Below are 25647 nucleotides of genomic sequence, written 5' to 3' on the forward strand. Positions count from 1 at the left end.
ATGGGTGATTAATTTTTACTTTATTGCTGATGTGACACTGAATAAAGTTTTTGAGTGAAGGCTTTTTCTATTAACCTTTATAACAAGGGAAGGGGTCATCAGCTAGTGTAAAAATCAACTAGGAGAAAGTGAGGACTGTAGATGCTGGAGATCAGAGCTGAAAAATGTGTTGCTGGAAAAGTGCAGCAGGTCAGGCAGCATCCAAGGAGCAGGAGAATCGAAATTTCGGGCATAAGGCCTTCTTCAGGAATGAGGAGGGTGTGCCAAGCAGACTGAGATAAAAGGTAGGGAGGAGGGACTTGGGGGAGGGGCGTTGGGAATGCGATAGGTGGAAGGAGGTTAAGGTGAGGGTGATAGGCCGGAGAGGGGGTGGGGGCGGAGAAGTTGAGAAAAAGATTGCAGGTCAAGAAGGCGATGCTGAGTCCGAGGGTTGGGACTGAGATAAGGTGGAGGGAGGGGAAATGGAGAAATCTGCATTCATCCCTTGTGGTTGGAGGGTTCCTAGGCAGAAGATGAGGTGCTTTTCCTCCAGGCATCGTGTTGCCATGGTCTGGTGATCGAGGAGGCCAAGGACCTGCATGTCCTTGGCGGAGTGGGAGGGGGAGTTAAAGTGTTCAGCCACGGGGCGGTGGGGTTGGTTGGTGCGGGTGTCCCAGAGGTGTTCTCTGAAACGTTCCGCAAGTAGGCGGCCTGTCTCCCCAATGTAGAGGAGGACACATCGGGTGCAGCGGATGCAGTAAATGATGTGTGTGGAGGTGCAGGTGAATTTGTGATGAATATGGAAGGATTCCTTGGGGCCTTGGAGGGAAGTGAGGGGGGAGGTGTGGGCGCAAGTTTGCATTTCTTGCAGTTGCAGGGGATGGTGCTGGGAGTGGAGGTTAGGTTGGTAGGGTGTGTGGACCTGACGAGGGAGTCGCGGAGGGAGTGATCTTTCCGGAACGCTGAACCCCGAGGTAGCGCGACCACGAGGAGGTTGAACAGTTCATCCACTTTACTAACACTTTCCACCCCGACCTCAAATTTACCTGGACCATCTCAGACTCCTCCCTCCCTTTCCTAGACCTCTCCATTTCTATCTCGGGTGACCGACTCAACACGGACATTTACTATAAACCGACCGACTCACACAGCTACCTAGATTGCACATCTTCTCACCCTGCCCCTGTAAAAACACCATCCCATATTCCGAATTCCTTCACCTCTGTCGCATCTGCTCCCAGGAAGACCAATTCCAATACTGAACAACCCAGATGGCCTCCTTCTTCAAAGACCATAATTTCCCCTCAGACGTGGTTGACGATGCTCTCCACCGCATCTCCTCCACTTCCCGCTCCTCCGCCCTTGAACCCTGCCCCTCCAATCGCCACCAGGACAGAACCCCACTGGTCCTCACCTACCACCAACCAAACTGCAGATACATCGTATCATCCTTTGTCATTTTCGCCACCTCCAAACAGACCCCACCACCAAGGATATATTTCCCTCCCCTCCCCTATCAGCATTCCGGAAAGACCACTCCCTCCGCGACTCCCTCGTCAGGTCCACATCCCCCACCAACCCAGCCTCCACTCCCGGCACCTTCCCCTGCAACCGCAAGAAATGCAAACCTTGCGCCCACACCTCACCCCTCACTTCCCTCCAAGGCCCCAAGGGATCCTTCCATATCTGTCACAAGTTCACCTGCACCTCCACACACATCATTTACTGCATCTGCTGCACCCGATGTGGCTTCCTCTACATTGGGGAGACAGGCCGCCTATTTGTGGAACGTTTCCGAGAACACCTCTGGGACACCCGCATCAACCAAGCCAATTGCCCCGTGGCTGAACACTTTAACTCCCCTCCCACTCCGCCAAGGACATGCAGGTCCTTGGCCTCCTCCATCGCCAGAGCATGGCAACATGACGCCTGGAGGAAAAGCGCCTCATCTTCCGCCTAGGAACCCTCCAACCATAAGGGATGAATGCAGATTTCTCCAGCTTTCTCATTTCCCCTCCCCCCACCTTATCTCAGTCCCAACACTCGGACTCAGCACCACCTTCTTGACCTGCAAACTTCTTCCCGACCTCTCCTCCCCCACCCCCTCTCCGGCCTATTACCCTCACCTTAACCTCCTTCCACCTATCGCATTCCCAACACCCCTCTCCCAAGTCCCTCTTCCCTACCTTTTATCTTAGCCTGCTTGGCACACCCTCCTCATTCCTGAAGAAGGGCTTATGCCCGAAATGTCGATTCTCCTGCTCCTTGGATGCTGCCTAACCTGCTGCGCTTTTCCAGCAACACATTTTTCTGCTCATCAGCTAGTGTGGCAGCCTTGTCGCTGACCAGCAATCCCCAATTTGCCAGACATTAGGTATTGGAGAATGGCTTCAGATAAATACATCCCCGATGCTGTCAAGCTAGCAGGCATTCATCAAGATTACTGTCTTAGTATGGTTACATACCAAGAGGAATGTACAGGACCGTATAATTAGGGGGTAGATACTGTTCTCTACAACCATGAACAGTGTGCCAAGTCTATGTTGCCTGCCCAGAATTAAGGACATTTCCTCAGGGCTGGAGAAGAACTGGAAAGGGTGGGGACGATCCAATAGTTATCATCCATGTTGGTACCAATGACGTTTGTAGGACTAGAAAGGAAATTCTGCTGAAAGTTAGGAGATAAATTACAAAACGGAATCTCTATGGTAATAACCTCTGCATGAATATATGAGCCAAAGGCAAACTGATGTAAGGTAAGTTAAGTGAAGGAGTTAAATACATAGCTGAAAGATTGGAAAGGCCTTGATTTGAACTGTGCCAGGATCAGTGTCCTGGCGAATTCAATAACTAAGGCTGGATACAGAGCTTTAAACTAATTAGTGGGGGAAAGGATTTGGGAGAGAAGAAATGCCAGCTTGCAAAGCAAGAGGATATGGCAGCATTAGAGGGTAGTTATTTATATATAGGGAGAGTTTCCAAGAACAATGTGTTATGGATCCAACCGGAGATCCATACTGTCTTTGTATGTTAATGTGTAATAAAACAGCCTTAATAAATGGTCAGAAGGAAAGATTCCCTCAGAAATAGTGACCATAACATGGTAGAACTTAGCATTCAGTTTGAGGAGGAGGAACTTGAGTCAGAAACAACTGTGCTGAGTTTAAATAAAGATAATTACAAAGAAATGATAGCAGAGCTGGTTAGAATGGACTGGCAAAGGAATTTAATAGTAAAGTTGGTTGAGGAACAATCGCAGAAATTTAAGAAGATAACTTATGACTCACAGCAAAGACATATTCTAATATGGAAGAAAGGTTCTAGGCAACAGGTAAGCCAACTATGGTTAACCAGGGAAGTAAAGGATAGCATCAGATTGAGAGAAAAAACATAAAATGCAGCGTAGATAGATAGAGAATTGGAAACATTTAAAAAACAACTAAAGACAATCAAAAAAAGGGAGAAATTAAGTTTTGAGGGTAAAGTTACAAGGAATGTCAGGATGAATTGCAAGAGCTTCTTTAAATATATAAAAAGGAGAGAAGCCAAAATGAACATATATTTTAAAGGGCCTGAGGCTGGGGAAATTATAATGGGAACCAGGAAATGGTTAAGGAATTGAATAAATACCTTGCATCTAAGTTATTATGGTCAACTGTATGTTCAATAGGAAATACTCCTTGTGGTTTATGTATCACTCCTAACTGACATGGTGGGAGGTGGGGGAGGGATGGTTGTAGAGCCACTTGCATTGAGTGGTGCCCTGCACCATTCGAATGCCTGCTATGTTGAAGAATCAATGTTATTATTGATCCTGCTGCTCCTCCCTCAGGATGATGAAGTTCCGTCTACTTGTGTACAGCATCTTTGTGACCTTTCTGATGCATGTATGAGTGAAGAACAATGAGAGATCACTATTGTCACCTGCCTCTGCTGAGAATCTACTGTGATGTACATATAGGGAGATGTTGACTGTCATGGCCACTGAGAGGGCTAACCTCACACTACTTTGAGACTCAAGATCAGCGTAAAGGAGATGATACAATGCAGTAACGACTCTTTGATGAGGTTTGGTTTCCTCCTCCTTCGTGGCTCATAGCTAATTAGGGATGGCATTCTGGAAGGCTGTTTGTGTTCAAGGCCTTAAATGGAAAGTCATCTTCTCTTCCCTTCACAGAAAGTTCTTCCCTCTGCTGCCTCCTTGCCACATTGCAGACCAATTGGCAGTTCAATAATTATAGTTCACTGTCCCTATTTCCTTTATAAATACAGCAAATACATCCAAATTGCTTCAATAACTCAAAACAGTGCTTTGAGGTTGACATTTTGTTCAGAGGCTCTTTGAAAAGCCCAAAACACGGCTCATCTTGTTTTACAACTAATGAAAATATTGGTCTGCACATGTATTGATCTGATTTAGTATCTTGGTGTTGCATCAGCCCATTAGCCGATATGTCAATGATAGCATTCTTTCGGCATCATCTTGTAAACTCAGGGTACCCACCAGCAATTTAATTCAATAATAGAAAGGCTGTGAGTGCACGTCCCACATAGAACAATTTTACTCAATTTCATGCTTCAAGATTACAAGAAAGTAAACTCTAGATAAAAGTTGAGTTAGCATAGGTAAACTCTTCCCTAGCTTTATGGACTTCACTCTGGAACAAAGTCAAATTAAATATTTGAATTCTCCTATGGAGTTACCACACCCAAAATAATTCAAACAAGTTTAATGACTAGATGCAGAGTTGAGAGTCAAAACGTGTGCTGCTGGAAAAGCACAGCAGTTCAGGCAGCATCTGAGGAGCAGGAGAGTTGATGTTTTGGGCATAAGCCCTTCATCAGGAACGTGGGGGGTGTGGGGTGTGGAAGGGGAGCTAAAAGATAAAAAGGAGGGGGTGGGGTAAGGTAGCTTGGAAGGTGATAGGTGGATTTAGGTGAGGAGGTGATTGTGATAGGTCATTGGGGTGGGCAATGCAGATAGGGTGAAGGAAGACAGACAGGTAGGAAAGGTCAAGAGGATGGTGCTGAGTTGAAGGGTTGGATCTGGGATGAGGTGGGAGGAGGGGAGATTTGGAAACTAATGATGTCGATGTTGATGCAGTGTGGTTGAAGGGTCCCAAGGGGAAGATGAGACGTTCTTCCTTCAGTCATTGGGTGGCTTGCATTTGGCAGAGGTGGCAGCCCAGCATTTGCATGTCCTTGATGGAGTGGGAGGGAGAGTTGAAGTGGTCAGCCATAGGTTGGTGGGGTTCTTTGGTTTATGTGTCACAGAGATGTTCCCTGAAATGTTCTGCAAGTTGATATCCTGCCTCCCTGATGTAGAGAAGACCACATCGAGAGCAACAGACACAGTGGATGAGGTGTTTGGATGTGCAAGAAAATCTCTGCTGGATGTGAAAAGATCCTTTGGGGCCTTGGACGGAGGTGATAGGTGCGGGTGCAGGGTTTATACCTTTTGCAGCAGCAAGAGAAGGTGCTGGGTGTGGAGGATGGGTTGGTGGGGGATGTGGACCTAATGAGGGAATCACGGAGGGAATGGTCTCTGTGAAACGCAGATAGGGTGAGGAGGGAAATATATCTCTAGTGGTGGGGTCTGATTGTAGGTGATGGAAATGGCAGAGGATAATGCAATGCAAACACATTGACTTGGATCGCATTTACCACCTCCTGAAGAAAAGAACAGGAAATGACATCGCCACAGAGAATGACAACACCAATCCAAGGAAACCCAAACATATCAATAGAAAGCAGGCTACACCACAAGTCTACATCTGGAGGTTCACTGAAGATGTTACCTAGTATGGTGATGAAACATCTGAAAATAAACCTTTCAGCTCAGCAAGCAAACCTACATCCAGATAATTCACTGTATCCAGAGATTAGTGGGATGGAAGATAAGAACCAGGGGGTTCTATACTTGTCGCATATGGAGGCTTGGGGTTCAAGGGTGGAGGTGCGGGAGGACATTGTTGATCACATGGGAGGGCAAAATGCGGCCCTTGAAATAGGAGACCCTCTGGGATGTCTTGGGAGCAGATATGGTGGAGGCGGAGGAATTGGGAGTAAGGGATTGCTTTTTTGCAGGAGGAGGGTTGGAAGGAGGTGTAGTCCAGGTAGCTGTGGGAGTTGGTGAGTTTAAAATAGATGTCCGTGTTGAGTCCGTGCAGAGTTGAGACCATTGTATTCTTCTGTGCTAAACAAGGAAATGTCTAAACAATATCTTGTTTGGCAGATAACAGAGCCAAACTTGAGAGTACACAAATGAATCATTTTAGTAGCACTTGGAAGAGTAGCAGATGGATAAAGACTAGGAAGTAGAAGCAGTAAAACTGAAATGATACCTTGTTTCATTCTCATCATCCTGAAAGCCAGCATATTTTATTTTAATTGGGGTTCAGAGACTGTGAGTTATATGCCATGAGCAGTGTTGCTTTGTGGCCATTGTGCCATTACATTAGTAGTAAAGGCGAAGCTGGACTGCCAATGCTTGTCCAGCTGCACAGTCGTGTTTTAAAGATGGAACTGGCACCACTAGCTTCACGGGAGATATCCACTGAGAGATGCATTTGCAGGAACAGTGCACACCCAAATGAGTGCATTGGGTGCTAGAGTGGGATGATAGGGGAACCATGGGGGTGGGGTAGGCAGTTAATGAGGCAAATTTGGTAGGGTACGTGAGAAATGTTGCAAAGCCTCACAGCAAAAATGGTCCAAAAAGCTTGAAGCAACTGTCATTTAGCCACGCAACTGTTAAGATTCAGCCTTTTGTCTCCTAAAAATCCACCATATGAAACTTCAATTTAATATTTGATATAGCACACCTTCTTCACAACAAATATTCTCAAGATTATCTGACCCTGAGTTAACTGCTTTACCAAAGTGACAAATATAGTTAATGGTTTTGCAGCTAATGAGTAATTACCAAGTAGAGAAACGTTCAGCATCTAGTCAAAAAGAGTAGCAACATCGAACATATAAGAAGTAAAAAAAACTAAGTGCCAATCACCTGGCAATTATATTCACCATCTTACTTTCAATTAAGTTCAGTGAAACAGAAAATTGGACAGAGTGCATAATGAGTGGCTAATTCACTGGCATTTCTTGAGATTGAAACTGAAGTTAAAAATAAGTTAAGCTTCTATTGTAGTTGGATGATACACTGCATACCTCAGCTATAAGAGCAGCCAGTCCTGGATTGCAAAGCAAAAGCCAACGTCTTGGTGTGATTCCATTCGTTTTATTCTGAAATTTTGCTGGCTCGATATCACTGAAGTCCTTAAATCTGATTCATGGAGAAAAGAACAGAACATCTAAAAAAATACCAATAACAAAGCAATTTGATTTTCAATTATTTTCAAATGTAATTCTAAGAAAAAGTCACTAATAAAGACAAATAATGGACTAAGTATCAATTAAGGTAATCTCTCAGAGTAAGTACAACATTGATCTTATCCCAAAGCATTGCTTAGAAAAATACAATGACCAAGATATTGTTGGAGTGGGGCACCTTGCAGAATGGCTCGGTAGACATATTCATGTATGTTTAGTTTTTGAAACATTTTTGCTGTAGTTGCTGTAAGTGTATTCCTTGCCCAATTAAAGGATGGTAAATAAACAGAACATCAATTGATATAGGAAGTAAAATAGAAAGACAAAGGAAAATTAGATTCAAGAGGCAATGACAAAAGGAGAGGAAAGCAAAATAAATACATTTTGCAATAATTCAGAACCTGAAAAAAATGGGATCCCACATTTTCTGTGCAAGCGAGGTTCATGAGCAGTCATTAACAACTAATGTGTTGTTAAAAAACTACTGATATTGTTAATACCAGACTTACCTTTCTATGATGAATTAATGGGTAATAAATCTGCAAATACAGGAATGTTATGAACCTCTCAGGTCCAGATGTAATTTTTGCAGGGTGACTGGTTGAGAAAATTGGCCAACAAATTACAACTCATAGGGTACCTCTTCCTCCAATTTTCATTACCAATACTGTATGCTGTTCAAAACTATTACTTTACCCGCAAAGGCACTTAGCACCTGATGGAGGAAGTTGGTATTTGTGAGGGGATTTGCTACTGAGGGCCAATTGCCTGTCTTACTGACAGCTCCTTTCCAAACAGCACCACCCTGCAAATCCTTATAACTCCCCCATGACTTCTGGCATGGATTCTAGGCCTTAGGTTGGTGTTGTTCCACCAGCAGCCACTGCCTTCTTGATAAGGTTGTTCTACAATAGAAGTACTAACCCCCATGGATCTTCCACCCCTGGGGTCTTCATTCATGGGAGGAAGGTCCAATGCTGTCCTGCCAATGGCTGATTAACCTTCAACGCAGTGGACCTGCCAACTGCGACAGGATTCCACCCAAGATATTGTATTCCATTCTTGCATATTTTTAATTAAGTAATTCATATTTTCATATGCCAACTTCCTCAATTGTGTTATTAGTGCTTAACAAGTGATACAAATGTATTAACTATATATAATAACTGGGTGATGCTACAATTCAATTTCATTAATTCTACAATTGTGGTGGAAAATCAGAAGGGGCTTATTCTTCATTTTCATCAATATCCTCTGTTGGAAATCTTTGTATCTGGTGTTCAAGTCAGATTCAACTAAAATATAATTTCTCATCTTGCCACTCCATCCATTCTGTTAAGATGTCTGGCTATGTCAAAGCCTTGTAGGTGAAAATCACATACTTGCTTAGGTAAGGCACCAAAAGATGATAATAACAACAAAATAATCCTTTTTAAGGGATGAGGAGGAAGTCGCAATTGCAGGAAGAGAGAAATGTTTTAAATAAGTGATGCAAAGTCAATTTAATATTTTCATGAAAGAATAGACATGTGGATAGGAAGACTTTAATAATGGATTTCCACCTGGTGAGTTACATCACTCTTTTGGCATTGAACAATGATTTGTGTCTGCCTTTTTTTTCTGAAGAGGAAATTCAATGTGAATTCCCTGCACTAGCTTACTTCTACAATATTGAAGCGTCAATTTACATGACTAACTTAGGAATATAGAAATTACATTTAGATTTAGATTAGATTACATTACAATGTGGAAACAGGCCCTTCGGCCCAACCAGTCCACACCGACCCGCCGAAGCGTAACCCACCCATGCCCCTACATTTACCCCTTACCTAACACTACGGGCAATTTAGCACGGCCAATTCACCTGACCTGCACATCTTTGGATTGTGGGAGGAAACCGGAGCACCCGGAGGAAACCCACGCAGACACGGGGAGAATGTGCAAACTCCACACAGTTAGTCGCCTGAGGCGGGAATTGAACCCGGGTCTCAGGCGCTGTAAGGCAGCAGTGCTAACCACTGTGCCACTGTGCTGCCCATTTCAGCCCTTTAAAAACACAGTTCAGGTTGTGCACACCAGTAACAACTGGGAACCACTAGGTAAGAAAGAAATGATGCTTTGCTCTCATATTTCACTATTAGATAATTTGCTATACTACTTATCAATTTTCACAAACTTTCCAAGAATCATGTCTATATTAGCACTATCTGGAGAGCAAAGGCAGGAAACAGCACAGGAATCTGAGAGACTTAGAACTGTTCTGATGTAGAACTCAAAGCCCTTCATGTGAAGTTGAGAGAAAGCAGGAATAACTGAGTATGGGTATCTGTAAGCTGCCGAGAGATATCATATGTGCTACCTGAATAGAAATGGCACTGAGAATTAGTTCCTTACCCCAAAGATTAAGTAACATGTCTCAAACAGTTCAATGGCATCTTCCTACTCCAAGGCTGGCAACACAATCTACTTGTTACTGTCCCTCCTCATGTACACTTTCCTCCCTCTTAAACATTATGAACAATTCACATTGTATTTAGGTTAAAGGTGGCTCTAAATTGGTATCCTTTACTATGTTCTATTCAATGCTATAGAAAATGAGGTTGGCATCTTTCCAAAACACTACACAGGTATAACTATCAGCCTTTTTGCTGATTCTTTAATTTTAAAGAGGTATTTTTCACTATTTCTTAGCTCCAAACCCCATTTCAATAGGTCTACTATAAGAATGGGAAGGAAATATGGGGAGACAGATGACAATGCTACTTACATTGGTAATCAAGAAGAGAAACAAGGAAGTTATTTCTCTCATCGTTTCTAATAATGATAAAGAGGACGACAATGGGTAGTCACATGTGAAATCCAGCTGTACTACATTTCCCCGTGCTCCTTTGTTCTAAATCTCTGCAAGTCAGTATCTATGACACTTGTTCCCCATTCATAGATATCAGCTTAGATGCTTTCTCCAGAGGTGATTAGGTTGGGATACAGGAACAGACATAGATCATTCAACTTCTTTAGCCTACTTCACCATTTTAGATGTTCATCTAGCTCAATGCCATCCCTTATGCTATATTCTGATGTCAGTAGTATCTAGAAATTTATCTAAACCCCAGTCACAGGAAGCATCCTTTCTGCATTCGAAGTCATGAAAAGAAGGAATCTTGTCCCTACACACTGATTCTGACATCAATCACCGAGGATATGAAACAACTGAGAGGTGTGATTGTTAAGCCGACAAAACATTCTTTCTGGTATCAGCATGGGAGATTCTTTGTTAGAAGCACAAATACAACAAGTAGCAATCAATCATTTTTGTTATCTCCTCAAAAAACTCAATCAAGTTTGTAAGACATGACCTTTTCTGCACAAAACCACCTAGCCTATCACTAATAAATCAATATTTTTTCCAAATGTTAGTAAGTCCTATCCTTAAGAATCTTCTCCAATAATTTCCCTATCACTGACATAAGGCTCACCTGTGGTAACATCCAGGGTTATCCCTGTTGTGCTTTAAACCAAGGAATAATATTGGCTATTCTCCAGTCCTCTGGGAGCTCTTCTGTGACTAAACAGGATACAAAGATTTTGTACAAGGCCCCAGCAATTTCCTCCCCGGCTTTCTCAGTATTTTAGAATAGATTTCATCAGGTCTTGGGGCTTTGTCTAGTTTAATGCTTTTAAAAACAATCAACACCTCCTTTCTTTTTAAATTGACATGTCCTAGAATATCAACATATCCTCCTGAGACTCACCATCCATCATGGCCTTATCCTTTGTGAACACCAATGCAAAGTATTCATTAAGAACCTCACCTACTTCCTCCAGTTATACGGATAAATTCTCTCCTTAGTCCTTGAGTTGACCCATCTTTCCTGAGCTATCCTTTTGCTTCTTTTATACATATAAAACATTTGGAATTTTCCTTAAACCTGTTTGCCAAAGTCAGAAGTCACATGATACCAAGCTATATGCCAACATGTTTATCTGAAATCACAAGCGCATAGGCAGAGAGATCATTGCAAGTTAATTCCAGGTAATTAAGAGTGTCAAAAGTAGTACAAATAGTGTGAGTGGAATGTTGACAGAATGAATAACAAGTCTCTGCAGGTGATCAAAAGTGTCAAATGGTGAGTAAAATGTCAATAGCTGAATAGCAAGTGAAGGGATGAAGTATGATCTGATTAACTGAGGCAGAGAGATAATTTAAAAAATCAAAACTAAAATGGTGTTAGAGACAAACCAAATGACTCGAATAACAATGTATAACCTGTTTGCCAAAGACATTTCATAGCCCCTTTTAGCACTCCTAAGTCCTTGACTGAGTTCTTTCCTGCTACATTGCATTCTTCGAAGACTCTCTCTGTCTTCAGTTTCCTAAACCTTGTGCATGCCTCCTTTTTCTTTTTGACTAAACTCTCAATTTTTCTTCTTATCCAAGGAACTCTAATCAATTGGCCTTTAAAAGATCCCCATGTGCCAATGTGGATTTACCCTCAAACAGCTGCCCCCAGTCTGCATTCCCTCATTCCTAATGTTGTGGTAGCTAGCCTTCCCTCAATTTAATACTTTCACCTGAGGACTAATCTAATCCTTATCCATAAATAACTTAAAAATTCAAAAATTATGGTCACCGTTCCCAAAATGCTCCCCCATTGAAACATTGATCACCTGGCTAGGCTCATTCCACAATACCAGCTCAAGTATGGCTCCTTCTCTAGCTGGACTATTTACATATTGTTTCATTAAGCCATCCTGGAGACACCTAACAAATTCTCCCCAACCCAAGCCCATTTTTCCATAATCTGTCCACATATCTGTTCATCTATCACCTGCTGGCTGTTGGGAGGCCTGCAATACAATCTCAAAGTGACTGCATCCTTCCTAGCCCTGAACTCTAACCACGTGGCCTCACTGGATGAGCTCTCCAAGGTGTCTTCCCTCAGTAGAGCTGTGATATTCTCCCTAAACAGTAATGCAACTCCTCTACCTCTTTTATATCCCTCTCTATCAAGCCTGAAACATCTAAATCATGGAATGTTAACCTGCCACTCTTGACCAAGTCTCTGTAGCAGCTACAACATCATAGTTGTATGTATTAATCCAAGCTTTAAGTTTATCCGCCTTACCTATATTTCTTGCATTAAAACAAATACCCTTCAGACCCCAATCCCACCGTGTTCAGTAACCTTTCCCTGTCTGTTCTTCCTCTTGGTATTACTGGTCTTAGTCTGAGACTCCTCCTTGATCATTTTACTTGCTGACCTACTGCACTTGGTTCCCACCCTCGGTCACACTAGTTTAAACCCTCCTGAGTGGCCCTAGCAAATCTCTCTGCCAGAATATTGATGCCTGTCCACTTTAAGTGCAATTTGTCCTTCTTGTACAGTTCCCACCTGCCCTGGAAAACATCCCAATAATTGAAATATGCCCTTCTATATCAGCTCTTTCACTACTTATTTAACTGTACTTTCTTCATGTACCTTGTGTAATGGCATGTCACACAGGAAATAATCCCGGGATAATAACCCTAGAAATCCTGCTTATCAACTTCCTACATAACTCCTTGAACTCTATTTGCAAGGCATCATCTTTCTTTCTGCCAATGTTGTTAGTACCAATATAGACCACAACCTCTGGCAGCTCACCCTCCCCCTTCAGAATATCCTATGCCTGCTCAGAAATATCTTTGATTTTGACAACAGAGACAAGACACCATCCTGGAGTCTCACTTGCAGCCACAGAAATGCCTGTCTGTCCCCTTGACGACAGAGTCCCGTCACCTCTGCTCGCCTACGTTTCAATCTCAACACTGTGACCTGTATACCTGTTTGAAAGAGAATGGCCACTGGGGACTTCTGCCTGCTCACACTTATTCACCTTCCTGTTGGCACCCAATTCTTCTCTGGTGGAGTGACCAGCTCGTTAAATGTACTATCCAAGACATTCTCAGCCTCATGGCTGCTCCATAGTGAGCCCATTTGCATCTACTGGTGCTCCATCCGACAAATCAGAAGCTGCAACTCAACACACTTCCTGCTTATGTAGTCACTACGGACACTGGAAGTGTCCCTGATTTCCCACATATTACAGGACAAGAACTCTGTATGTTGAGTTCTCCTGCCATTCTGAACTATATCAACTAAATCAACCATATCAACTACAGACAGTCGTCCAGAAACTGATTGCACAACCTAATCCACTAGTCACCAAACTCAGGTCTCTCACTCCAGCTCTCTATTCCTAGCAGACTACAATTACAAAAGGTTAGTACTTTATCCCACACTGTAGGTAATCTAATCTAATCTCTCTCCAGACACTACTCCCTCAGTCTGCAAACTTGATTCCTGAGCAGCCATGTCCAGGTCACATTTTGAATAGTGATGTCACCTTCAAAGCTCTGCCCCTAGATACATTTCCACATTCACTCTGACTGACCCTAATCCTCAGGTATTTGTCCTGCTGCCACTCCTGCTGTTCATCCCAAGGTTCACTCTCTTTCACTCTGCTGTAAGAACATTAATGAACCAGATGGGTTTTTCACGACAATTTCCAATAGATTTTATGGTCATTATTAGACTCTTAGTTCAATCTACTGTGGCAGGATTCAAACCTGTGTCCCCAGAACATTATCTGAGTCTCTGGATTAACAGTCCAGCAATGATACCACTAGGCCATTGCCTCCCCAAATGCATCTGCATCCATCTTCAGTCAGAAATGCCGGGTGATTGGCCCTCTTGGCTTTCTGCTGAGGTCTCCAAAGTTTCAGATGTCAGCCTTTAGCCAAGTGGACACACTATATAAAATCAAGAAACAGTTGGACACAAAGGCTGTGGGCCCTGACAACATTCCTGCAGCAGTACTGAAGGCATGTACTCCAGAAGTAGCCACACCCTAGTCACACACTAATCAAGTTGTTCCAGTCAAAGTACAATATTGGCATCTTCCTCACCATGTAGAAAATTGCCCAGGTATGTCCTGTTCACAGAAAATAGGATAAAGCTAACCGGTCAGTTATCAGCCAATTAATCTAGTCTCAGTCATCAAAGAAAATTCTATAGGTTACACAGTAAAAAGGATCCACCAAAAGTCCAAACAGAAACAAAAAAAGAGAATGCTATTGAACAGTGAAATATGAATTCTGAAATATGCCTTTAAGAAAACAGCAGCACACAGACCAGAAAAAAACTCTTTAAACAGAATGCTAGAATCAGAACTGAATTAGAGTTGAATAACTGTTTCAGCCAACACATGTACAATGGACTCAATAATCTTCTTCTGAACTGAAAAAGTCCTACATTTCTATGGAGGATAAGATCAGGTAGCAAGCAGTTGCAGCATTTTTCTGGGGCCTTTGAGGGTATTTCTGCATCTTGTATGTTCATCTATAGGATTTATCCGATGGGATTTTCTTTGGCTGGACTGTCAGTTGATATTGACGATAAACACAGTCCACGTCATTCTTTGCAACTAGTACTCTCTTAAAATGAGAGTGTTTTCCTGTGTATGTCAATGAGTAGCACACTACTCATGGGAAGGGAGATTGCAGAACCTTCAGCTGCCCATTGAACTGGGAGGATTATCTTGGCTACAGTGTCAGCAAGAATGGGCAGTAAATCATTTTGGGGCAATTTGTTCCACTCCCCTGCGATTGCTAGAAATTAGATCCTGTCATCATGACTTTTGAATGTATTGTTCAGTCAACTTTTATGATATACGAATGGTGGTTCAGTCTCTTGCAAGCAAGAACAATTATATAAAAGTTGGCGAAGATCATTCAGAATTATTATAGGCTAAGAATAATTTAAACACATTCAAATATATTCTTACACTTGATCTTTGATGATCTTGGAATGAATCTTGGCTACGCCATTCACTGTATGAGAACCAACAATACAAAGGTGTGCCATATTTATCTTCTTTTCTCCATCCTCTTCTATGAGTGACATTCTTCTTAAACGTTGGTTATCTTCAGGATAAAAAGTTCGAATTGCCTATGGAAAAGAGCAATTGTATGAAGAATGCAGAATTTTAAAAAATAGACCAGTTAGAGTCATAGAGTCATAGAGATGGTACAGCATGGAAACAAATCCTTCGGTCCAACCCGTCCATGCCGACCAGATATCCCAACATAATCTAGTCCCACCTGCCAGCACCCAGCCCATATCCCTCCAAACCCTTCCTATTCATACACACATCCAAATGCCTCTTAAATGTTGCAATTGTGCCAGCCTCTACCACATCCTCTGGCAGCTCATTCCATACATGTACCCATCCTCTGCGTGAAAACGTTGCCCCTTAGGTCTCTTTTATATCTTTCCCCTCTCACCCTAAACCTCTGCCCTCTAGTTCTGGACTCCCTGACCCTAGGGAAAAGACTTTGTCTATTTATCCTATCCATGCCCCTCATAATTTTGTAAACCTCCATAAGGTCACCCCTCAGCCTCTGACGCTCCAGGAAAAACAGCCCCAGCCTGTTCAGCCTCTCCCTGTAGCTCAGATCCTCCAACCCTGGCAACATCCTTGTATATCTTTTCTGAATCCTTTCAAGTTTCACAACATCTTTCCGATAGGAAGGAGACCAGAATTGCACGCAATATTCCAACAGTGGCCTAACCAATGTCCTGTACAGCTGCAACATGACCTCCCAACTCCTGTACTCAATACTCTGACCAATAAAGGAAAGCATACCAAACGCCTTCTTCACTATCCTATCTACCTGCGACTCCACTTTCAAGGAGTTATGAACCTGTATTGCAAGGTCTCTTTGTTCAGCAACGCTCCCCAGGACCTTACCATTAAATGTATAAGTCCTACTAAGATTTGCTTTCCCAAAATGCAGCACCTCGTATTTATCTGAATTTCAATTTCAATACAACAGAATTTGAGAGTAGGAAGTCATTTTGGTCAAAACAATCGATTAATCCATTCCAAATTGTTACAGCACATTTTTAAAAAAATGAATGCACAATTAATTAATGAAAATAAAGAATAAATTGACCTCACTCCATTTTAGTCCCATATATTAGATGCAATGTCCTATGACTAAACAAGTTAGTATTTCTTTGTCAATATAGACAACTGTTCAGCTACTCGCCTGAAACATAATATGTTCCTTAACTATATGAATGAGGTCTCTTAATCCTGTTTCAAGAACTGCACACTAATGTAGGTTTGCTCGCTGAGCTGACAGGTTCATTTCCATGGAAATGAGCCTTTCAGCTCAGCAAGCAAACCTACATCCAAAACCTCAACCTGGGCTATAAATCTTCTCAAAACGCTCAACTCCACACTAAATTGGTGTAACCATTCAGCACTTTTTAGTGGGCCACTCCTTCATTATCTTATACTCTCACACCATACCACCTTACATAATACTAAAACTTCCTTCCTCTGTTTCCTATTCCTCTTGGAAACAGGCCCTTCAGCCCAACTCATCATTCCAAGCTGTTTACCTCTACAACTCTCTGCCAGTCATTATTAGGAGATAACTGCTCTTCTTTCTGATTGCACTTGCATGGGGAGCTTCTACTGTCCTCAATATTTCTCTCTCTTGCTAAGATTAACAATTTTGTCCTGCTAATTTATACGTTGTGCTATTCTGCTTCAAGTGTCTTTAAAACGTTTCAACAGAGTACAATCTAACCTACTAGAACAATTCTTGGAGAAGTGAGCACAAATTAAATGACAGAATTGCAAGTCCAGGAAAACTCATACTAATGACAGAGGCTACCTTTGCATGATAAACAACACTGTGGATGGTTGTGAGAATATGATGGGGTAATGGATCAAGCACCAGTAAAGAAACACTTAGGAAATTGTGATCTTACTGTTACAATATTTGAGATAGCTTTCGAAAAGAATTATCCAGAGTGAAAAATAATTAACTGGGGAGGAAAAATATCAACAGTGAGAACATATGGGCCAAATTGATTCAAATGAAATTTTAGCTGGAAAAATTGATTTGAAGAATGGCCTGATTGTAAAGAGCAGCCAGTTTGGGCACAGTAGGTATATGTCCCCATGAAGGATGAATAAAGGCAGAACTCTCTGGATGACAGAAAAGATACAATTAGATGAATCAGAAAAATTATCTAGATGACTGATGTCAAATTGATAATTCAAGAAGAACCAGGCTGAATGCAGAAAGTTGAAGGGAAGCAAAAAAAAAGCAAAGGGAAGTATAGACAGATTGGGTAGAGACTGGTAAGCAACACAAAAGGGAATCCAAAAATCCTCTATAGGCACCTAAATAGCAAAGATGTGATGAGAAGAGGAGTTGGACTGATTCGGGATCAAAAAAGGGAATTCGCATATAGACATAGAGGATGTGGCTGAGATAGTACTGATGATACTGTAAATCTGTTTTTATCAAAGAAAATGCTGCCAAAGTCATAATGAAGCAGGAGATAGGTAAAATACTGAATGGGCTAAAGATTCATAGAGAAACATTATATAGAAAGGCTAGCTGGATTCAAAGATGTTGTTATCAGAAACAGATGAAACATCTCTAAGTATGAGGAATAAGAGTAGATGTGGACAAGATGAAAAATCAGAGTGCTAGACTTTATTGTCCCCCATGCTACAAAATAGTATCTGGCCCAGGATCATTGCAGTGGTCCCAACCACCTATTTCACCCTGAATTTTTCTCTTAATCTAAAATAGGTAGAGTCATGTCAAATCCCCTAGCCTACCTCCTTTCTGACCTCCAACTTTTATCATGATTTCTTTAACAGACTGACATTGATAAATTATATGAATGAATATGGTGGGAACAAGTCTGAGGGAAGCAGATGGTACATGAGACCCAGTGATGGATAAGGGCAATCAGCATGTCCTAGCGTTACCTGTTTTTGTGTCGTCTTTTTTAAAGAAAGATGTTGCCATTGTCCAAGCCTCTGGAACCTTTCCATAGAAAGATAAAAATTAGGAGCAGGAATTGACCATTCGGTCCTTTGAGCTTGCTTCACTCATTTGATCATGGCTGATAAAGCAACTCAATATCCTGTTCCCACCTTCTCTCCACACCCTTTGATTTCTTTAGCCCTAAAAACAATATCTAATTTCTTCTGGAAAACATTCAATGTTTGGCCTCAACTGCTTTCTGTGTCAGAGAATTCCACTGTCTCACCACTGAATGAAGAAATTTCTCATCTTAATCATAAAAAGCCTACACTCTATCCTGAGACTGTGCCCCTGTTTCTAGATTCTCTGTTCATTGGGAGCATCCTCGCTGTAATTGCCATGCCTAGTCCTGTTAGAATTCATAGATTTCTATGATATCCCCCCGCACTCTTCTACACTTTAATAAATCAATTTCAACCAATCCAGGCTCTCGTCATATATTAGTCCTGACATTCCAGGAATCAGTTTGTTGCACTCCTTCCATAACCAGAACATCCTTCCTCAGGTAAAGAGACCAAACCTGCAATCAGTACTCCAAGGTGTGCTCTCACCAAGACCCTGTATAATTGCAGCAAGACATCCCTGCCCCTGTATCTCCTTCGATGAAGGTCAACATACCAATTGCATTCTTCACGCCTACTGTGCATGAATGCATACTTTCAACTGTTGCTCTACAAGACACCCAGGTCTTGTTACATCTCTCCCTTTCTCAATTTATCACCATTCAGATACAGATATCCCCCGCTTTTTGATCGTTCGCTTTACACAACTTTGCTTTGAAAGAGCTACATTAGTACCTGTTTTCATGAATCCAAGAAGGATTTTCGCTTTTACGAAAAACAGTGACACTTTTTTCCACATCAATCATGCACCTTTGCTTTACGCCATCTTCGGCTTGCGAAAGGTTTCCTGGGAACCCTCTACTTTCGGATAGCAGGGGCTACCTATAATAATTTGCCCTTAATTTTGCTACCAAAGTGAATAACCTCATAGTTATCCATATTGTACTTCATCTGACATGCATTTTCCCTCTCATAACTTGTCCAAATTACACCGAAACATCTCTGCATCCTCTTCACAGCTCACCCTCTCACCCAGCTTTGTGTCATCTGCAAACTTAGAGATATTATATTTGGTCATTTATTATATTTTATCTAAATCATTAATGTATATTATGAATAGGTGGGGTCCAAACACTGACCTCAAGCATAACCTAAGGATTCTTGGAAGGTTACTACCAGTGCATCCACTATCTTCGTAGCTACTTTGTAAACTTTTCTCTGTACTTGAGCACATGTGATAATAAAAGATATTCTGTTCTTCCATTCTATTTTTCTACTTCTTTTAATACACTACGATGTATCCTATCAGGTCCAGCGGACATATCAGTCTTTAGTTCCATTAGTTTCTCTCATACTTCCTCCCTCGTGATAATCATCATACTTATTTCCTCTCCTTCTTTTACCCCTTGATTATTTCATATTTGTGAATTGGTATTCATGTCTTCTTCTGTGAAGACTGATGCAAACTATTTATTCAATGTCACTGCCATTTCCTGGTTCCCCATTATTATTTCCCCAGCCTTATTCTCCAAAGGACTAACGTTAAGTTTGGCAATTCCCTTCTTTTTCATCTTTTTAAAGAAGCTTATTTTATAATTCAACCATGGGATGTGAGTGTTGCTGGCTGGCCGCATTTACCACCTATCCCTAGTTACCCTTGAGAAGGTGGTGGTGAACTGCCTTCTTAAACCACTGAAGTCCACATACTGGAGGTAGACCACAATGCCCTTGGGGACACAATTCCAAGACTTTGACCCAGTAACTGTGAAGGAACAGCTATTTCCAAATCAGTATAGTGAATAGCTTGGAGGGGTATCTGCAGGTGGTAGTTTTCCCATATATCTGCTGCCTTTGTTCTGGATGAAATTGGTTGTGGGTTTGGAAGGTGCTGCCTAAGGATCTTGGTAAATTTTTACAGTGCAGCTTGTAGATCGTACACACTGCTGCTGCTGAGCATCAGTGGTGGATGTTTGTGTATGTGGCACCACAAAATGTTCCCACAGAAATTTTAAAAATGATTTTAAATACTGGAAAATCAAGAGACATTTTAACACTTTTTAAATTCTGAATGTTTCAAATATATCTTTGATTTAAAAAAGCTAAGTTGTTACTGATGCAGAGTCCCTATAGTGCAGACAGATGTCATTCTGCCCATCGATTCCTTACTGACCCTAAGAACATCCCAGTCAGAAACCCACACAGATACAGGGAGAAGTTGCAACCTTCTCAAAGTCACCCAAGGTTGGAGTTGAAACCAGGTCACTTGTGCTGTGAGGCAGCAGTGATAACCACTGAGCCACAATGAGACCCTTAAAGGAACAAATGTTTTTAAACAAACAAATATTACATTTTAATTAATCTACATAATATCAACTGCGGGGGTTAGCATGTAAAATGGTGACTGCTAAACTCCATTAGTCATACTTTTTTGTATTTTAGTTATCTGTAATGCATTTCCCTCCCTTAGTATTAGATGTGTTACATGTAATGTTAAAGTATTACCGTTCCAGTGTAAGTCGTCAGCAGGGATTCTGCTGCTAGTAAGCTCTTGCTGTCTGTCATAATATTGATTGCAAATTTACCTTGAAGGTTTAACTTCTTTTTTTTTAATCATCTTTTGTTTTTTTTTTCAAACTTTTCCAATCCTCTCACTTATTACTAAACTTCACCACAGTGTATGTTTTTTCATTCAGTTTGATGCTATCCTTAAATTCCTTGATTAACGATGGTTGGCTTATCCCCTTTCTAGAAATCTTCTCTATCACTGGGATATATCTTTATTGGAAGCCATAAATTATTTTCTTAAATGTCTGACATTGTTAGAAATATCATAATGGTAAATTAATACCAAGAAGATTGCAGTAGTTCAAGAGGTTCACAACCAGCTTCTTAGAACAAATGAATGTCATCTTTCCTGGCAATCCCAATATTTCATGAATAAAAGAATATATATGCACTGAATTTATATCATTACCCAAATGTAAAGATAATCTCTCCTGCACTGCACTTTATCATATTCATCTGTGCAATTCATTATGCTCACTTATGTTTCTGCATTTTTCCCATAGCATTTAAAAAACAAAATAAGTGAATAAATATTCCAAAAATGTAGTACTATATTACACACTTACATTTAGATGCCTCTGATTAATCTCATAGATAATCTCCAGATGCCTGGGTAAGAGTTTCTCAAAGAGGCCCACGGGCCAGCGCTCAAGGGCTTCAGGTAGAATTGTGTGATTAGTATATGCAAATGTTTTCTTCGTGATAGTCCAAGCCTGAAAAATGTTAAAAATTGTTATTGCTTAAGATATCATTTCAGCTTCTAATCTGTAGTGTACTCATTTTATGTTCAAAAAAATACTTTTAGCATTTAATGAGCTTTCACCAAAACCTCTATTCTGCACTGCTGTTTCATTTTTGTGACATTAACAAGTGAGATGGTAAATTCACATCAAACATGAACACTTTTGAGCTTTGGAACCAGATTCAAGTTGAAATTGAGTTGACCCTGCAAAGATTCTTTTCCATTCGGTTATTTTTAGTCTGAAGAACTGAGTTCAACATTAGCCACACTTCTGGTTTAGATATTCAAATTCAAAATACGCTTTTCTGTTCTGTACAATTCTTTGTTACTTTTCCCAATTTATCATTATCAAAAGAGATATAAGGGAGTCCAGTTTAACCAAATGGAAATTTTCTGACTGGAAAACAACTGAATACATTGAGATGTTTAAAAGTGCTTTTGTGATTTGTTCTCTTGCATTTCAGAACTGCTATGCTTAGAATAAGTTATTTTCTTTACCTGATCCCAATCAATTTTCTCGATGTCCACTAAAATCCTCATTAATTCTGGAATTGCCAAAGCAGGATGAGTGTCATTCAGTTGAATTGCCACCTACAGGTATAAATGGATTAATTAATATAAAATCATATAGAACAGCATCTTTTTTTCATCATTTTACCTCTTGTATGTCAATTGATTTAAGAACAGTTCACTTCAATTTAGGATTAAAATCAGTCCACTAGACATTTTAATTTTCTGGTTTCAGAGCAAGTTTAATATCTACAGACCTTATCCGTTGTTCTCAGTTAACCCCTACAGTAGATGGTAATGTAGAAGGGATGCACAAAAGAAGCTTGTTATAGGTACAGGCTTGTGCTTAGGATGGGAGATTCTCCACACGACATGGCTGTATGGGTGCTCTGCATTCTGGGTGACTACCTGCCTTTCTTTTTAGACCATAAGAAATAGGAGTGGAAGTAAGGCCATTCGGCCCGTCGAGTCCACTCTGCCATTCAATCATGGCTGATGGGCATTTCAACACCACGTTACCACACTCTCCCCGTATCCATTAATTCCTTGCGAGCTTAAGAATTTATCAATCTCTGTCTTGAAGACATTTAACGTCTCAGCCTCCACTGTGCTCTGTGGCAGTGAATTCCATAGGCCCAGCACTCTCTAGCTGAAGAAATGTCTCCTCATTTCCATTCTAAATTAACCCTCTCTAATTCTAAGGCTGTGCCCACAAGTCCTGACGGAAACAATTTCCCAGAATTCACCCTTTGTAAGCCATGCATTATCTTGTAAGTTTCTATTAGATCTCCCCTTGACCTTCTGAATTGTAATGAATACAATCCTAGGATCCTCAACCATTCATTGTATGTTAGGCCTGCCATTCCAGGGATCATCTGTATGAATCTCCACTGGACATGCTCCAGTGCCACTATGTCTTTCTTGAGGTGTCGGACCCAAAACTGGATACAGTATTCTAAATGGGGCCTAACCAGAGGTTTATAAAGTCTAAGTAGCATCTCACTGCTTTTACATTCCAACCCTCTTGAAATAAATTACAACATTAGATTTGCTTTCTTAACCACGGACTCAACCTGCAAGTCAACCTTTGGAGAATCCTGTACTAGCACTCCCAGATCCCTTTGTACTTTTTGCATTATTTCTGCTGTGACCTATGTGGAATAGGAACTGAAATGGCATTAGTTTCATTGGAAGTAATTAACCTTGTTAAATACATTTTCATCCCACCAATATGAATTGGATTAAAGGATATTGCCCTAAATTGACTGCACCTACCTTTTCCCTCCTAAACAACAAGGTTTTGATGTTTCTGTTCCAAGTTACGCACACTTACCTTGTCAGAGAAGGAATCAAAACAATTCCTAGTGTTCTTGCAACTAAATTTAGAAGACTTGAAGCGACGGATAATGTCTTGAAGTGAGGCAGCAACAACAAAGTATTCCTGCTTTAGTCTCAATTCTTTGCCCTCAAAAAACTGAAGACAAAATATAATTAAGATTATTCGAACCTTTGGAGTAATACAATAAAAGGTATCAATACAATTAAATAAGAAAAGGTTGGTATAGTTTCCAAAGTCAACCCTTTTAATGTAGTCATTGAACAATATTTTGTTTTAGTTTCTTTTAAGATGGAAGTTTAATTTACATGGTGGCAACTCATTAAATTGTTTCAGTCATAGTTTTGAAGAGAATGAAAAAGTGACCACATCTTTGCAATGCTGTTTAATCAGAAGAAACAAATGGGGGAAAAATGGTGGGCCTGGAAGAGATATAGAGGGTGAGGTAATTGAGATATTTGAAGACAGGGATAAGAATTTTACAGCCATGGTGTTGGCCAACTGGGAGATAATGTAGATGAGTGAGCATCAGAGAAATGGGTTAATGAGACTTCCACAAGAATAGATGAAATCAGTACATGATCAGGAGTAGACCAAATGACATGTCATCTCTATTTCACTATTCATTATGGTTATTTGGCTCATGTGTTGGTTTTTTGTTTGTAGAACTGGACATTAGAAAACATCTTGATAAGAAGAAAACCATTCAGGAGTTAAAAACTGAACTAAGTGGTTCAGAGTTTGTTTTGAAAATTGAAAACCCTGTTAGCAATTTATTGCCCAGCTTTAAAGAAGAACAAAAGAAATGTTTGAAGCCGGGGTCAAGAAACATTGTGACGGGATTTCAATTCCTAGCTGTCAGTATCCAAAAGCTAGATGGATTGCCAGCAATGACTGTCTTGACAAAATTAAACAGACCAAAAAATTTGAAAACTGTCATGAATACAAGTATGTCCCAAAGTCTAGACTCTATCCAGTTCAATACAGAGTTTAAAAAAGCAACATGAGAGTTGCAAAACCACAGTTCAATCTTGCAGTCAATGACATGCAAATGGCACAAAGAAAACTTGAAGGAAAAAAGGAGATAATTTACAGTGATTGACAATAAACTGGGGTAGCACACTGGAAATCAAGCCCTGCTATTCCTGGAGCTGTCACAAGAGTTAAAGCCTTTGAAAGAAATACTAAAAAATTCCCAAACCATTTAATTTTCAGACCCCTGTTGATAGAAAGCATGGACCAGTTTTCTCTGAATAAGAATTATTCTTTCTGACAGGTAATTAGATTTTAGCTACAGGAAACCATTAAACTTAGTTAAACTCTATAAATTAAAACACTAAATCAATCTCTTTCTCACTCTTACACACACACACAAACACGTAAATAAAACTAAAGGTTACTAGGAACACTGGAGAAAATTGTTCCATTGTCTTTGTTCACAAGACTTTTCTTGTTGATTTTTACTGATCCGAAGGTTTCTCCTGAACTTTCCTTTTTCCAAATGCTTCCACTGGTTTGCAAGAGACAAAGGGTGCCTTGTTCACTTATGAAAGATCTCTGAGTAATCCAAATCAAAGTCACAACTTTTGGCATCTGCTGAAGGAAAGATACGCTGGTTGTCTCAGGTTTAAGATGACTTAGTGCAGAGAACTGGGGGACAGAGCTTTTTGTCTGCTGCAGACTGTCTGGTTTACTTCTGGTGTGCCTGGCTTCTCTCTGTCTTCTTCATAGCCCAAGCCATTCAGCAACCTTACAAACAATCACATAGCTGTTGGCAGGTAGAGATCTTTGTCATCAATAACTGGTCTCAAGTCCAGAAACCAATCAGTTTCGCTTCTAAACAACCCTACAAGACCAGTTTGTCCACACATTTCTGGAACCACATCTACACAAATGGTCTCACAACAGGTGTTCACAACATGGAGCCAACCTTGTAAATCCCTGATTTTTAAAACGGTTCTTTCATTTTTTTCTTACATTCACTTGTAAGATGTGGGCATTGCTGGCTGGGCCAGCATTTATTGCCCATGTCTGGTTGCCCTCGAGAAGGCAGTGATGAGCTGCCTTCTTGAACCGCTTACAATCCATGTGCTAACTTTAAATGTGTTTCAGTCCAGAGTTATAAAAATCAATTATTACATTTGTTGGTTTTGTAACAGGTAAGCTTAGAATTTTACTAAGATAGAATGTTGAAAAGTGATATGTGACAAAAGGAGAA

At 40.8% G+C, this 25647-nt stretch overlaps 1 protein-coding gene across 1 annotated transcript in view; it reads right to left on the reverse strand.

The window, feature by feature from the left end:
* The window catches only part of pygl (phosphorylase, glycogen, liver), a 125492-nt gene that overhangs the window by 35739 nt on the left and 64106 nt on the right, over window positions 1-25647 (reverse strand). The window contains exons 8-12 of the mRNA XM_072568688.1: window positions 23427-23567; window positions 22082-22174; window positions 21408-21554; window positions 15139-15302; window positions 7150-7264 (exon numbers count right to left, since the gene is read on the reverse strand). Of these exons, the coding sequence (XP_072424789.1) occupies window positions 7150-7264; window positions 15139-15302; window positions 21408-21554; window positions 22082-22174; window positions 23427-23567 (660 nt within the window). The remainder of the gene's footprint in view (window positions 1-7149; window positions 7265-15138; window positions 15303-21407; window positions 21555-22081; window positions 22175-23426; window positions 23568-25647) is intronic.

Source organism: Chiloscyllium punctatum, chromosome 4 (genome assembly GCF_047496795.1).
Source record: "Chiloscyllium punctatum isolate Juve2018m chromosome 4, sChiPun1.3, whole genome shotgun sequence".
NCBI lineage: Eukaryota > Metazoa > Chordata > Chondrichthyes > Orectolobiformes > Hemiscylliidae > Chiloscyllium > Chiloscyllium punctatum.